This window comes from Papaver somniferum, chromosome 1 (genome assembly GCF_003573695.1).
Source record: "Papaver somniferum cultivar HN1 chromosome 1, ASM357369v1, whole genome shotgun sequence".
Lineage (NCBI taxonomy): Eukaryota > Viridiplantae > Streptophyta > Magnoliopsida > Ranunculales > Papaveraceae > Papaver > Papaver somniferum.
This window is the reverse complement of record NC_039358.1, coordinates 159,775,220-159,791,631: the sequence shown is the minus strand read 5'-3', so window position 1 is coordinate 159,791,631 and position 16,412 is coordinate 159,775,220. Positions and strand designations below refer to the sequence as shown.

The 16,412-nt window shown below is 35.7% G+C and overlaps 1 protein-coding gene across 2 annotated transcripts; it reads left to right on the top strand.

Annotated features, from left to right (window-relative positions):
* Positions 1-475: 475 nt before the first annotated feature.
* Positions 476-3,703, top strand: LOC113305719 (sphingosine kinase 1-like). 2 transcript variants are annotated; one of them, XM_026554731.1, is made up of 10 exons: positions 476-923; positions 1,025-1,147; positions 1,247-1,347; positions 1,714-1,786; positions 1,872-1,958; positions 2,124-2,201; positions 2,298-2,368; positions 2,622-2,894; positions 3,034-3,156; positions 3,335-3,703. In XM_026554731.1, the coding sequence occupies exons 1-10, from the start codon at positions 569-571 to the stop codon at positions 3,527-3,529; spliced, it is 1,479 nt and encodes a 492-aa protein (XP_026410516.1). In that variant the 5' UTR covers positions 476-568; the 3' UTR covers positions 3,530-3,703. The 2 variants fall into 2 exon arrangements, with proteins under 2 accessions (XP_026410516.1, XP_026410518.1); XM_026554733.1 differs by lacking the exon at positions 476-923 and having other exon boundaries at positions 1,133-1,147; positions 1,711-1,786.
* Positions 3,704-16,412: the final 12,709 nt, after the last annotated feature.

Here is a 16,412-nt window from a genome sequence, read left to right as displayed (position 1 = left end):
CAAACAGATCTTACAAGAGGGACTTTCGTTTTATTTGAAATCTCGTCCATTGTTTATTTAGAACTTTTAGATACATATAATCCATGTTTAACGCTTAATATTTTGTTTTCTATAAATTAAGGAAGCTCCTGATTTGAGATCTAAAAGTATACTGATTCTTAATGTAGAGTTTGATATTTTAGATTTTGCTCTTAAACAACATATAAGATTATAAGCACCACACCACTTAAGTGTTGCGTGTAAATAAGTGTTGCGGATAAAGTATGGTCCCAACGAATTTCAGTTATCCGTTGGTTAGATTAGGATGGCGTATCGAAACAGTCTCTGAATTATATACAGCAAAACTTAGCTCGTTTTCAGGGTCCTCTGGTCTGGCGTAAAATGCAAAGAAAAGTCGATTTCAGTTTTTAATACAGGTGTATATTTCTATCTCTTTAATAATTTTCAATTTCCTACAAAAATAAATAAATAAATTAAAATAGTTTTCAATGGAAAATTCATCAATTGGAAAGTTGAAACTCATAACCAAAGCAACAAGACAGAATTTTCTTCTTCTACAACAAAAAAGATGGAAGGAGAATACAGAGGAGGAGGAGGAGAAATTGAATCAATAATAATATCTGAGCAAGTGAAAATCAATGGAATATTAACACCATTAACTTTATCAGCTGATGGGAAACTTAGATGGACAGAAAGAGGTGAAAAGTGCTTAACAGTTGAAAAACAAGTGCTTGGGTTTTCTACTGAAGGGTCTTTCATCAAAATTAAAGCTTTTCTAGAGAGAGAAACTGGGGTTTATTGTGGTGTTGGTGGTGCTGGAATTAGAGGGATTAGACTTAGAAAGGATTTTCTTTTTGAACCAATTTCTGAAGAATCTAAGACAAGTTTGTGCCAGAAACTTCAAGAATGCATTGATTCTTATGGTTAGTGTTTTTTCAATTTAGCTCCTGTTTTGTCAGAAATTTGGGTCAAAAAGGGTCGAGATTTAGCTCTATTCGTTAATATACGTGTTCCTTTGTAACAGACAGGCCAAAACGGTTGTTTATTATTGTGAATCCTTATGGGGGAAAGAAATCTGCCTCTAAGATATTTGACGAAGAAGTTAAGCCTCTACTAGAGGCTGCTGATATCCAATATACAGTACAAGGTAGGTTTTTAATTGTTTTCTAGTGTTGTTTGTTCTTGTCTGTTTTACCTGTTGCCTTTAGTTGTTTCCGCTATTTATTGTTGTTTCTTTGATTGTTAGAAACTCAGTACCGGCTTCATGCAAAAGAAGTATCTCATACGCTGGATCTCACGAAATATGATGGGATTGTATGTGTCAGCGGAGATGGTGTCTTGGTTGAGGTTGGTTAACTACCCTATTTACCATATGGATGAGACAATAGCTTTTTCTTGTACTAATTAAAGTGAAGCTTGTAAAGTTGGTTTGATGAATGTAGTTGAGTATGATACTCACAGTATGACTTTTTCTAACATCCTCTCTACTGTCCAAACATAGCAATTAGATATGAGATGTAACGTTTTGTCATGCTAACAGCTTAGATTTTCCAATCACTTGATTGCTAAAATTCCAAACACGTGGGAAACATGACAGCTACATTGAGGATGACTTATTCAACATCTTGTTGTTGCTTCTTAAATGGTTCCGTTGTATTACTTCCATGTTTCTGCCAATCTCCACTGTCTAACAAAGTGTAGAATTTGTAGTAGGTAGTAAATGGGTTGCTCCAAAGGGAGGACTGGGCTTCTGCAATTAAAATGCCTCTTGGAATTGTTTCAGCAGGTTCGTCATTTCCGGAACATGTATTGTCAGCAGAACCTATTGTACTACTCTTTGCGATTTTGTACCAACCTATTGTTGTATGCAGGTACTGGTAATGGCATGGTGAAGTCACTATTGGATGAAATTGATGAGCCATGTTCGGTATCTAATGCGATGCTTGCAATTATCCGAGGTACTGCACCTTAATACATTGGTTCTCTTTTACTTCTTTCATTCATATTTGATCCATTTTATATTATTCTTTCCTCATACAGGTTAGATGTTAGTGATGTTTTATTGAGTTGTCTTATTCTGATCTGTTCACAATTTTGTGTTCGGTCTGCTACAACCGTTTCAGGCCATAAATGTTCCCTGGATGTTGCAACTGTACTTCAAGGGAAGACCAGGTTTTTCAGCGTCTTGATGCTTGCTTGGGGTATCTATAACTAGTTATTTGAATATTAGAATTACAGTTTCGATTGAAAGTGAAATCAATGTATTGTGCTGACTCCGCCCCTCTTTCATTTTCCAGGTCTTGTGGCCGATATTGATATTGAATCTGAGAAATATAGGTGGATGGGAAGTGCTCGCCTAGATTTCTATGTACGTGTTCAATTTCATGTATTCTGCTCTATTCAATATACGTATCATTAGTTTGTCAGTACCTGTATATATGTGATCCATATGTGGTTGTGTTATGCATTCTTCCAAAAATTCACAATTTTTCCCGTTTCCCTTTCATGAGTAAATTGATGATGGTAGTATCTAGTTCCCTAACTTTCTCGTGAAGATTTCAAATGAGTGCACTTGAGCTTCAAACTTTATTGGTTGATGCTACTATTTGAATTTCTACCAGGGGCTTCTGAGAGTGATACGTTTAAGAAAATATAACGGGCGTGTCTCTTTTGTGCCTGCACCTGGTTATGAAACTTTCGGTGAAAAGAGCAGCTTTCATTCTCTCCACCAAAACCAAGCAGATGACTTAAAAGTTGCAGAGAATTGTTATCTAGGACCTGAGATTTGTATGGAAGATTTGGAATGGAGAAGTCTTGATGGACCATTTGTTTCTGTTTGGCTCCATAATGTTCCATGGGGAAGTGAAGACACTTGTGCAGCTCCCAGCGCTAAGGTAGATTTTCTTCTCCTTAGGTATCTTAGCCTTTTAACCCCTAGCTTTTTCATATTTTTAAAATGGAGGCAAGATTCATAGGACATTTTGTACTTGATCTATCGGGTATCGTTACTGTTATTATTTGATGAAAATGCAGTTTTCAGATGGTTACTTGGATTTGATCATAATGAGAGACTGTTCGAAATCATCGTTATTAACTGTGATGACAAAACTGAATGATGGAAGCCATGTGAAATCACCACATGTCTTTTACCTCAAGGTATGCTAAGAATAACAATGACGATTAACCTTAACATTTGTTATTCCCACTCCGTTTTTATCGCTTTGAGTACGTAGTTAGTCTGTGTTTGTTTTTTTGCATGAGAAAAGGAAATACACTCTCTTACTATATTGGTGTCTCTCAACTGTATGTGATTTCCATGCCGTTTTTTTTACAGGTGAAAGCATTCGTTTTAGAGCCAGGTCAGCGAGCAGATGATCCATCTAAAGGGGGTATTATAGACTCGGACGGGGAAGTGCTTGCTAGGGGGCAAGGAGCTTACAAATACGAGAATAAAGATTTGATGACATATGGTCCACTGCAGATCACTGTTGATCAAGGTTTAGCTACACTTTTCTCACCTAGATTATGATGCAACGCTTAGGAAAATATTCTTTGTTTTATAAGCAAGAGTTCGCTTATTTGTTTTATCTTTTCAAACTTTGTCATTTGTGTGCATACATACGTCAAAGAAAACATTAGGTTGAAATAACAAAGACATTGTATTTATGTTGTGCAATAGAAGTATTTTGGTTGTAGAAAGCAATCTCTGGTGGGAGTAGTAGATTGCTTAAAGACAAGTTTTAACCTTGTTGCAAGATTTGGATAATCTTGATTTACTTGTCCCGATAAAATCAAGAAATTGAACACTTTCAATTGGTGGAAATTGTGTGAAAGGTTGCAACAATTATGTGATCCCAATGCAGTAGATTTTAGACAGCCATGGATGGATGGATTTGGTTTATACTGAAAATAGGGTAGTGTTTGATAAATTTACCCAAAGATGAATTATGATGTTTTAAGCTGACGGACCGCGTTAGCATTCGTCCCTCTTTTAGTCATGTTCTCAGATTTGTTTATGTTTCGTAGAAGCTTGTCAGACTAAACTCCACTTGTAGTTCATATTCGTTCGATAATGGAGGGGATCCCAGTTTATACAATGGGGTTCATGTCCTTCAAAACAATCGTCCTATCAGGGAAACCCAGGAACCTCGAAAAGAATCCCGTGAACCTTTTCAGGGCAACTCTTATGGAGCAAAATTTCATTAGCAAGTCTGCGGCGGTCCACAAGATAGACCAAAAATGGGTTCCACCGGGAAAACTCGAAAAGAATCTTGTGAACCTTTTTAGGGTGAGAAATTTTCTGTTTAGTCCAAAAAAGCCGACCCGGGTTAGTCTGTAGTTCAGCGGGAGAATACATTTAATAGTTGGTCCAAAAAATATTTGAAAAAGTTAAAATTACTAAGCTAACCTTAACAACACGCGTGTTAGAGTCGCAGGCAGAAAAACGCAGAAAAGAAACCACGCGTCAGTTCAGTTTTCTTCTTGTTTTCATCGACAAACAAGAACCCTAACTATTTTCAGTTTTCATTTTGCTGCTCCTGCACTTTTTCAATCTTCTCTTCTTTTTTAGTTTTTCGATCTTCTTCGGAGAAAACAAAATCCACCAAACAGATCGAAATTGTTTGATCTACAAGCACCGTATCACAAAAGAAATCAAAACTAAACTGATTTCCTACTGAAATTCTCGAAGTATTTTGATCTGAAATTCTCGAAGTTAATGGTTAAAAAAGATTGAAAGAAATCGATAAAGGTCATGAACAACAATTACCGAAATTTGAAATCGAAAATCTATCAACAACAGTTACAGAAAACCTAATTTTCAGACCTAATTTTCATTTCATTCAATTGAAGAGAGAAAATGGTATTGAATAGAAAAATTAAGAGGACAATTACAGAAGAAAACCCTTCTCCAGCAAAAAGAAGAAGAAAAAACGATGATGATTCACCAACAACAAACCCCGAAGAAACCCCCCTGATGTAGGAGTAACAAGAAGTAAAGTTGTTACTCCTTCACCAATAACAAGAAGTAGGAGTAAAGTTGTTACTCCTTCACCAACAAAGAGGAAGAAACATATCGATCAGAAAATAGGTAAGTTGTTGTCGTTTTTCTTTTTGATTTCTATGCTCAATGGAATCACTACATATTTGTATGTAGTGTCTGGTATACATGTTTTCATATGTTGTATATGTAATTTGAGACAACATATTTCCAAAGCCTAATTTGTGTTGTTTAATGATAGCATCTCAAATTGATATGTGTGTTACATATTATTATCTGCCTGTTATATGTAATGTGTACAAAACTTTTGGTTTACAAAAACAGAAAAAACCAAAGGAAAGAAAGCAGATGCTGCTCCTGAAGCAAAAAGCAAAAGAAAAACAGCAGCGGCAACTACTAAAGCAAAAGGAAAAACAACGACAAAGGCTGCTACTCCTTCACCACCAGCAAAGGTGAACAAAGCACTTGTCCTGAGAGCTGCTACTCCTTCTCCAAAAGGAAAGGGAAAGCAAAAAGGGGGAAAGCAAAAGCGCTCCTGAAACAAGGTTTGTAATGTTAAAAGTGAAGATAATTCTTAATAACGGGGGCGCTGCCCCCTCGACCCCCGTAAATTGTGGTTCATATGTAGTTATCAGTATGTAGTTATAAAATTACCAGTATGTTGTGGTATTTGATATGTAGTTGTTTCATGTTCATGGTAGATACATTAACTACATATTTGATATGGTGTAGGGGAAGAGAAGGGGAAGAAAGCACTTGCCTTGAGAGCTGCTACTCCTTCACCAAAAGCAAAAGGGGGGAAAGCAAATGTAGAAGGTATGTAGTACAACTACATATAAGAACAAAGCGTATGAATAATATGTATCCTTAATAACATATGTTTATGAGTATGTAATGATGCATTGTTGTGCTTGTTTTTGGTATTAAGTGTTTTTACATTTTTACTGTATCAAAGCAGATACATATGCCATACGTACTATTACAAATCGATATGTAGTTAAAATAATACGTAGTGGTATCTACTATTATATATCAATATGTAGAGGTAAATACTTATACTCTCATAACATATTACATATCAATATGTAGAGGTAAATACTTATACTCTCATAACATATTACATATAAATATGTAGAGGTAGATACTTATATTCTCGTATGTACTGTTAATAATATGTAGTTTCAAGACTTGGTAGATATTACAACTACATATTGATGATGTAACTACATATTTGATATACCATATTGATATGTACTGTAATAGTTTTTGGTTCTTGTTATTGTGTAGGTGCTAATAAGCGTAAGAAAGGAGATGGAAAACCACGAAGTTTATACCGTGGCGGTTTCAGGGGCTTGTGGGGCTTGCGAAGACTATTAGGACCACTAAGAAGGCTATTGCGAAGTCCACTGAAAACCTTGAGTTGAGTGAGTTGCAGCTGAAGATGATTTCTGAAGCATCATTCGGTAACCTGTTCCTAATGTTCTGGTACACAAGATTTGAGTTGGAACATTGGTTGAAGATTGAAGATGCAATGACGAAAATGTTACGCTGTTACGTTAGGGGTCAAGATCCAAACAAGCTTAGATTTGTCTTTAAAAGGCATGGCCAACCGAATGAGCTAGTATCCACACCAGAAGAAATGCACTTATTTATGGGATGCCGAGAATTCCAAATAGGGAATATCTTGATTATAGGCTTACACAAGTCAATAAAAAAAGTGGATGGCGTGAAACAGATTTTTCAAAAGGACTTTTCCTACTGATATGAAAGCTGGTGATAAAGTGACTAGGCCAATGATTGTGAAGGCAATCTTGAAAATCCTTAAACGAACACCAATTAATCTGAAAAAGAAGAAGTCTGATGAAGAGTCTCTGCAAAGCGTGGGTGATCAATCAAATGAAGATTCTGAAGAAGACGAGGAAGACGAGGAAGATGCCGAAGATCTTGTTAGGCTTATCTGCCTGTATATGTGCACTTCATTATTTTTCGCTACAAGTGATGCAAACGCTTTGACTGAAAAATATATTGGTTTCGTTCTTGATCTTGAGAAGGCTAAGAATATTTCATGGCCTGACCTCATCCATTCTCATTTAGAGAAAGAGCTGAATGAAAACGTGGAATCCGTAGAACGCACAAATGGTTGTGCTATTTATTTGTTGGTAAGAATCTATTTATTTGTTTATTCTACTTCAAAATGTTTTTGTTTTATGTGTTTTCTACATTTTGATAGTATATCTAATACTGCATATCAATATTTTGCAGCCATGGTTTGCGGAGCATACCCATTTGGTGGCGCCCGAGGATATAGTGACAGAACCTGCAGGAATGTATGTGCCAAGAGTGGCTAGGTGGAATCATACAAAGATATGTGCTGAGTTCCTAAAGGATATTGATCTTTCTGAGTATCAGGTAAACTTGCCGTACATATTTTGTCATAATAAAAATATATATTGATAAGTACATGTAGTTCGACATATTGATATGTAGTTATTAGCATATCAATATGTAGTAGTTATTAGCATATCAATATGCTACTACATATTAGCATATCAATATGTAGTAGTTATTAGCATATCAATTTGTGATGATACATATTGATATGTAGTTATTATCATATCAATATGTAGTTCTCCCTGTGTATCTAATAGAGAAAGAACTACGACATGTTTTTTTTTTTGGTAATATCTAATATGTAGTTGCTTTTTTTACATTTATTTGATTTGTACCAGTTCCATATTGATTTCAAAGACGAGATCACACACGAAGAAAGACAAATCCTTAATCGTATTTCAAGAAGGATTCAGCAGGAAGCAAATGATGATGTTTTTTGTTTAGATGACAATTCCGAATCATAAGAAGAGGAAGAAGAGAAGGAAGAAGATAAGGAAGAAGAGGACTCAGTATTGGGGGGGAGAAGATTGGAATATTAAATACGATGATTTGAGGAATACAATATCTGCCAAATGGAGTGAATTCAACACAATGCAGCAAGAGGGAGAACCGGTTGACGCTTCAAAGCTTGAGTTCATGTTGCATGAAATTTACCGGAAAGCTTTCCCTTTGCAGAGAGAAGCCAGTCAGGAAGATTATGTTAGCTTGGGATGTACACCTACTCCAAGAAACCCCAATGAAGAGTTGAATGTGGACCAAATAGTTGAGAACGAAATACAAGGTTCTCCGGAAGATCAAACAAATGCTAATGTCAACATTCCTGAAGTTGGTTTGTCAACACCGAAAGATCAAACTCATGCTAATGCCACCTCTGAGGTTGAATTGTCAACAACTGCAGTATTGAAGTTCCATGATGTTGAAGTTCCGCGTTCTGAGGTTAAAAATTGGGCTAAATCTAATTTGGAGCAAAAAGTCAAAGAGATACAAGAGAAAAATGGTAAAGAAAACACACAGGTAAGTAGCATATCAGTACGTAGTCTAAGTAGCATATCAATATCTATCTGTTACATATGAATATGTAGTGGTATCTTCCATTACATATTGATATGTAACAGTACATTCTTGTATACCACTATCTATCTGTTACATATCAATATCTATCTGTTACTTATCAATATGTAGTGGTATCTACCATTACATATTGATATGTAACAGTACATTCTTGTAGTGGAACATATTTATATGTAGCAATACATTCTTGTGGTGGTAGACATAGCAAAAACTCAAGCTAAGTAGGTTTTTGTTGACAGTTTCAATTGATTTTTGCAGGTTGGTCAAATTGAAGTTAGGCAGGAAGCAGCAAAGGAGTTGCTTACAACTTTGCTAGAAACGAAGTCTTCAGTTGTAGTTAATTCGCAGAAATTTCCAGAGTATAACGCCGGATTGGTGGCGGAAGAGTTTCATTTGCTGGATGTATCTTTGTTTACTATGATGTCGAGTTTGGAACACATTGAAAAGTTGTTTATGCCAGATTTTATAGAAATGGCAAACTCTGGCATTGGTGTTTATGTCGAAGAGTTTGCAGACCTCCTTCCAGATAACAACGATGGTCTTTTTGGTATTAACTTACGAGAACAATTTGATAATCTGTTTGGAAGAGATTTGCGGCCTTTACAAATTCCACAAGAAACAACTGAGCAACAAGAACCCATTGAACCGAAAGATGCAGGTGAAGTTACAGGTAAGCAACAAGAATACATACCTACAACCAGTTCAAAAAGTCATTTGGAGGTTTCATCACAAGATCCTTTCGATGTTTCATCACAAGATGTTCTGGATGTCTCCTCGCAAGATGTTTTGGAGGTTCCATCACAGGTGAATGATATGTACTAAAAATCTCATTTTGTGTAGTTAATATTACACTACAAATCACTATATCAGTATGGTAGCACTAGAAATCACTATACCATACAATCATATACCACTACATGCTTTCAAAAATGATTAGGTGATGTAACTATGTTTTATGCAATATAGATATTTACATATTTTTTTATGTTGATTAAAAATGCAGGAACAGTTTATCCCGAACAAAAAGCGCGCTTCAAAGCCCGAAAAGCAGCAGGTAACAACACCCACCAGACCTGTTACTCGTTCCCATCCTGCAAAGAAGGTAGATGATATATATGAGAGTGGAAGTAAGTTCTCACCATCATATAAAGGACCGAAAGCTGCAGCAGCAGAAGCAATACCACTAAACAAAAAGAGAAAGCTTAAATTGCGCAAGTATTTCCGAAAACTGACTAAATCACCATTCTATAATGACATGAACGATGAACAAAAGAATACTCTTTCCACATACATCAATAATGCAAAAAATCTTAGGTGATTTCTCAATTGACACTTTTATATTGATATGTACTATTAGTTTGTGTATGTACTTTTGATATACATACATATTTGTATAAAAAATACTGATAAAGACATATCAGTATGTACTGTTACACAAAGAATACTAACCTTTACGTCGTTTATTTTCTAGCTCAATTGCTTGGAGAGTGGGAGAAGGTGGTCTTTGTGTAAGTGAAACTACAGTTGATGACTTGGTGCAGAACGATTTATTAGAACAAGATCTTCTCAACTACGCACAATACAAGCTTAACACCAAATTTCAGAATGAGCAACCGATGCACGAAGTATACAGGAATTACTTGCCTGTGTTGCATCTGGATCCGTCCGCTTGAGTAAGTTGTTATCTTACACTGCAAATTTACTACAACACATATTCAAGAATTAAAAAAGTATGTAGGGGTAGGTACACTACATATCGATATTGCATAAAAAAAAATTAGATATAAACTATTTCAAGTACATCCATGTTTTCAGTACAATGTCGAGTTCTCGGATAACCTCAAAGGAGCAGCACATGATTCTGTTTACAAACCAATATTGGCGATGGATGAAAGTATCAAGAAGATTCTTGTACCAATGTGCCACCACAATCTTCATTGGACGCTACTTGAGTATGACTGCGAAAAAATGGTGTTCAACGACTACAATTCTTCTAAGACTGAATGGGGAGGTATTTGTTATCCACATGCCTGCAAAATGGCAGATTACATGTACGTACCTATCAACGTGTACTTGTTGGAGAAGAACAAAGTAACAATGAAGAATGTAATAGTGAATGAATGTGAAGCACCTCAACAAGGGGGATCGCCAGACTGTCTACTGTTTGTGATGCATTTTATGAAGATGAAGTCAAAAAAAATAATATGTGGGAGTGCCTTTGGGAGATGATGAAGAAGTGCAAGCGAAGATTCGTAACAAAAGGGTCCCGTTAGCATGCAAATTGCTGAAAGCATCTCCACCAGAAATCAGTTGGCAGATAACACAAAAATAGTCTTACTTGCTAAAAGTAATCTGACAGTACATATCACTATTTACCTATTTTCTTTTCTTTTTATTCTTGGTTACATTTCATTTCATGAGTTCAAGAATGTTCAAAAACATATAGCTTTTCCAAACATGTTTTTTTTGGTATATCTAATATGTAGTGATTTTTAATTTGAATTTGGTTTAACTTTAATGTAGTGATATTTCAATTGTGTTACTTAAACATGATTTTGTGTTGTTGATACGAGGGGGCGCTGCCCCCTCGACCCCTTGAAGATGGTGAATCAGCTGGAAAACCACATATCATAATTAAACTAACCACTAGATATCAGTAAGTACTGATTGTTTTCTTTAATATGTACTAACCTGATTGAAACCACAAAAGTTTTTGTGGAATTGCAATTATGATATGTTCTAAATAATCTTATTGGAAGATGGTTAAACCACAAACCAGTACATATTTTATTATTTTCTTGTTACAAACATCTAGTATGGTTACACTACAACCACTACATATCAGTATGTAGTGGTAGATACTAACACTACAATACTGACATGTAATTTCAGTATGTAAATACTTCACTACTGGTGATAGATACTGACATTTTGATAGACTTAACAACATATTTCATTATTCGAAAATAACTACAATAACTACATTTTGATAGACTTATAATGTTTCAAAAACCAAAAGATGTTCTAAGAAACAACAAAAACAGTATTTTCAGTACACTTGTAATGTATGTACTATAAATGAAATACTTATTAACCAAATTCAGTTGGTACTGACAAAATCAAAAAGAAAAACGGTAGAATAGAACAAGGTCTAGAGGAAAGAATTGTGGAAAAGGAATCTGGCAACATCATCGATATAACATTCTGCTGCACGTTCAAGCCTGTGATAAAAGAAAAAGAGAAATCAGAACACTACTTGCTTAAAAGTACATTGTATTGTATCATACTTACTTAATTAAGACATTAATATGTATCTGACTGAAATACATACCTGACACAAAATCATTCTTCATAAAGTTCATACTGTCGGATAAGATTGCATGTTGCCTTGTTGTGATGAGTCTTCAAATTACAGTTTGAACACTTGACAGATTTTCTACTAGTCTCATATGCAGACTTAATACGTTTCCCCTTTTTCCTTCCTGGTGGAGACCTAATTACTTCTGCTGGGAGAACGATATCGTCTACGTGATACTCATCGGGCCTGTGAGAAAAAAACAGTATCATATAAATGGAATGAACCACAACTACATATGAATATGTACACGGTATATTGTTCCTGAAAAACAAATATCAAAAAATGTAGTGGTATATACCATTACATATCAGTATGTAACATCCATATGTAAGTAGGTTTATGTTGACAGTTTCAATTGCTATTACATGTGTAAGTGGTATCTACCATTACATATTGTTATGCAAAATATGAAAATGTACTGATTAAAGACACATACCTGTCGTGGTTAGGAACGGGTTTAATAGCTATTGAATATAGCTTACGAAAAGTGGTAACTTTGAAATAATCTTCAACGTAATCAAAAATCCTTCCTCCAGATCTAGTAATAGCTGCAGTAGCGTGCGAGCATGGAAAACCATAAACGCGTCATCGTTGGCAAGTACAAGTTTTTCTCTCTAGATCTACCATATGAGATCTGCACAGTACATATTCATGTGTTATTTTTCAGTACACCTAATATACACAGTACATATTTATATGTTCTCACAGAAACATGGTACTTAAAAAAAAAAAGAGAAAGTAAATAACATTCAGATGATAGAGATTAGGGGTAAACGCTAACCTTGGAGAATGCACTTCATAACGATTAGCATCTGACTGGATAACTTTCCAGGGACGACCAATTTGGATGTGTAGTTCAAGCAAGGCTTGATACATAGGGGTTAGCAGTTCTGGGTCCATCAAGAGACTCTCTTCACGACGTTCTGAAATCATTTCCATCATACGTATCCTACACGACAAGGGAATAGCAAGTCTATTATACTAAAAATATATGTAGATTAACAAAACATATATGCTAATACTGTTACAAAAAGAAAACTAATATAAGCTTGTACTGTGACTAAGGAAACTGATACAAACCGGATCGAGTCAACGAACGCACACGCAGGTAATTTCTTCTCTTTGTTAATCCAGCTATTGAACGATTCAGCAACGCTAGATGAAGTGTAACCATAACTACAACCCTTGAAGAAAGCACTGGACCACTTTTCTTTTGGAATGTTGCGGCAGTAGTCAGCAACCCAAGGCCTTCCCAAATTAACCATTTCTTGAAGACCTTCCTCGTATGTTGTAGGAGAAAGAGCATATGTCGCCTTTCGGAAAGCATCAGTCACTTCCTTATACTTTTCGTCAGACTTTGCGATAGGTAAGTTTTTGTCCAAATGGAAGTAACAATATCTTTGATGAGAATCAGGGAACTCTTTGGGAATATATTTAACCAACCCTTCACCTCGGTCAGTCATAAAAGTGGCGATCATCATTCAAAGCCTCCTTCAGTTTCTTGAAAAACCATTCCCAGCTGATATTGTCTTCACCGGGTACTAAAGCAAACGCAAGCGGATAAAATCCTGCAAAAAGGAATTACTAGTTATGTTAAGCAACTAATATTGACACTACATATTGACATGCAGTATGGTTTACCTCTTTGTTGATATGTGAAAACCTGACACTACATAATGACATGTTAAGCAACTGATTGACACTACATTTTCACATGCAGTATGGTTTATCTCGTAATCAGTAAGGTCAATATGTAGCATGTAGTATGGTCAATAATCATTGTCAGATAGTGAAGTAATGTCAATATGAGTGATCTAACTACCAGACACTACATGTCAAAAGAAAAAAGAACCAGTTACCTTGATTGCCATTAAGACATGTTGCTGCCATGAGACCTCCTTTAAAAGTTCCAGTGAGAAATGTACAGTCACAGAAAATCATGGGACGACATATTTTATATCCCTCTATACAAGCTCCAAAGCAAACAAAAATTCTATTCAATCTTTTTGTAGCATCATTGAAATCGAAATCAATAAATGACCCAGGGTTTGTTTCCCTAACAGCATTCACCCTGCAAGCAAGATCAGTGTACGACTTCACATTATTACCAAAAATCTGTTTATGCGACAACTCAATTGCATGATATGCGTGGTGATACTGGATTTCAATGCCACCACCAACTTTAAGATTATCTATGATCTCTGCTGGTGTTATGCGAGGGTTGTGCCTGACCATCTCATGAATTAGACTGTTCATGAGTTTTTTTTGTAACTCTTGGATTATTCAACATATAACCACCACCACAGGTGTTCCTTCCCACATATTCCTTTATCTTAAAAACATCAATAGAACTACCAATGGCAGTTGCGTGAAGCTTCCATGAACAACCTTTCATACTACATACGTCGGTGAATCTCTCAAGGTCATTATTCTTCTTAATTACCTCATATCCAGTTCTCATGCAGTATTTTTGGCATGCTATACGTACGGCATCAACACCACCATAGAATAATTGATCTGTATCATCAAAAATCTTATCCCAACCATCTGAAAAAAAACACTCTTGGGGCTTCTTTACCTTCTTTCAAATAACTATTCTTTGCACTGACAACTAAGTCTGCATTACTGTCAACTTCCATACGCCTAGATGCGCCATTTGAAATTACATCCACGTGCAAATCAAAGAAAGATGATTGCTTTGAAGAATGTAATGTAGAGATGCCCTGGAGTGTTACATCGGAAATAATAGGAACTATCGCTTGATTCTGGAAATAGTTAACCAGAATAGTCGATGGAGTCAACCATCTCCACATATTACAGATGCAAAATTTCAAATCCTCTAAAGTTGAAAACGATGTAACCTCATATGTAAAATGATATTGCTTATGGTATACATGAGAATAGATGGAGAAGTCTGGTTTGGCAGAAACGTCAGACATGTTAACCCTGTAAAAAATGACATGTACTGAGATGAAACAAAAAGAGTCTTTGTATTGACATGCTATAAGCAGTACGTATTGACATGTACTGACTCATATTGATATGTATTGGCATCTATTGCAGGATGAAAAAAGAGCATGCTATATGCAGGACGTATTGACATGTACTGACTCATATTCATATGTATTGGCATCTACTGCAGAATGAAAAGAGAGCACTCTATATGCAGTACGTATTGGTAATACATACTACACGATCTGTCTAATGAAAACTAAACATAACAGCAGCAGAAAAACGTAGAAAATACAAAAAATCAGATTACAAAAAACAGAACAGAAATCATAAAAAGAAATCATACCTTGTTCGAATCTGAGATAAACCTAATTCGAATCTCAAATACCTAATTGAAACACACAAAAATCACGAAAATTACTTAAAAAACGAACGGAAATTACTTCGAAACTGAATTGACATTGTAAATCATCATAAAACAGAAATCATAAAAAGATAACAATGTACATCATATACAATTATCCTGATGGAAATCGGATCAGAATAAACCTAATTATTCATCAAGATTTCTAGAACAGCAGCAGAAGAGGATGATTGAAAGGATAAATACCTTGGTTCGAAGCTCAGATGACCTAATTCGAAACTCAGAAGAACCTAATTCGAACCTCAGATGAAGATGATTGAAAAACAGTACCAGAAATTGATTCTATCCAAAACGCAGGGTGAGAGAAACCGATCTGAGAAGAAAAAAAGAGGAAAGAAACTGACTTGGTTTTATGTTCGTCACTTTGAGTTGCAGAAGGGTATGTTGGGAATATTTAAAAACTGGTCTTGTGTAAACCGCACGTGGATGGACTAGGGGATAAAGTTTCTGGTCCAAAAACATGTTTTTGGACCAGAGGATAAATCAATTCTGGGAGTGGACTAGCCAGTAACCGATTCCCTCATTCCTGGACTAGCCAGTAATTCCTAGTTTTAGGGTCCTATGGAGCAAAATTTCATCAACAAGTCTGTGATGGTCATGAGTATGGACCAAAAAATGCTACTATGACAAGGAAAACACCCCACCAAGCAATAGGTCGAGTAGGTACTCTACAAATTTGAGGGGGTCAGTGTAGAGTATCCATCCGGAGACTGGAGTAACGAATAGGATACCGGGTCATCCAATTTCCAGATAAATTTATATTATTTATTTTTCTTCGTTTGGTCACTCAATGACCGAATGTAATAAATTTTTACAAATTTCTTTTACAAATTAAAAAGATACATGTGGGTCCAGATTTGTAGATATCTATCTAGATTTTCCATAGTGGGAAAAATATCTACAACTCTAGGGATTTCTTGAGACGTGGATGTTTACACATGTTAGAGCATAGCTCGGTTGAAGCCCGGCGGTTTATTAAAGAAACCAACTCTGGCTTATTGAGAAATCCCAACCGGACTTATTAAGGAAGCTGGGAGGTTTATTAAAGAAACCATCTCTGGCTTATTATGGAAGCCCAATTGGCTTATTTTTGAGGCCCAATGGTTTATAATGGAAACCAGTTTCATATCATAAAAGAGATAGATATGGATATTTCAAGATAGACACGAATCTTGTGAAGATATACAATGATCTTCAAAGATAGATTCAAATCTGGG

Excerpts from the sequence above, each read along its gene's own strand:
- LOC113305719 (XM_026554731.1), top strand. The coding sequence starts at position 569 with ATGGAAGGAGAATACAGAGGAGGAGGAGGAGAAATTGAATCAATAATA. Across the intron at positions 924-1,024 it reads AGAATGCATTGATTCTTATG|ACAGGCCAAAACGGTTGTTT; the intron begins GTTAGTGTTTTT and ends CCTTTGTAACAG. Across the intron at positions 1,348-1,713 it reads GAGATGGTGTCTTGGTTGAG|GTAGTAAATGGGTTGCTCCA; the intron begins GTTGGTTAACTA and ends AATTTGTAGTAG.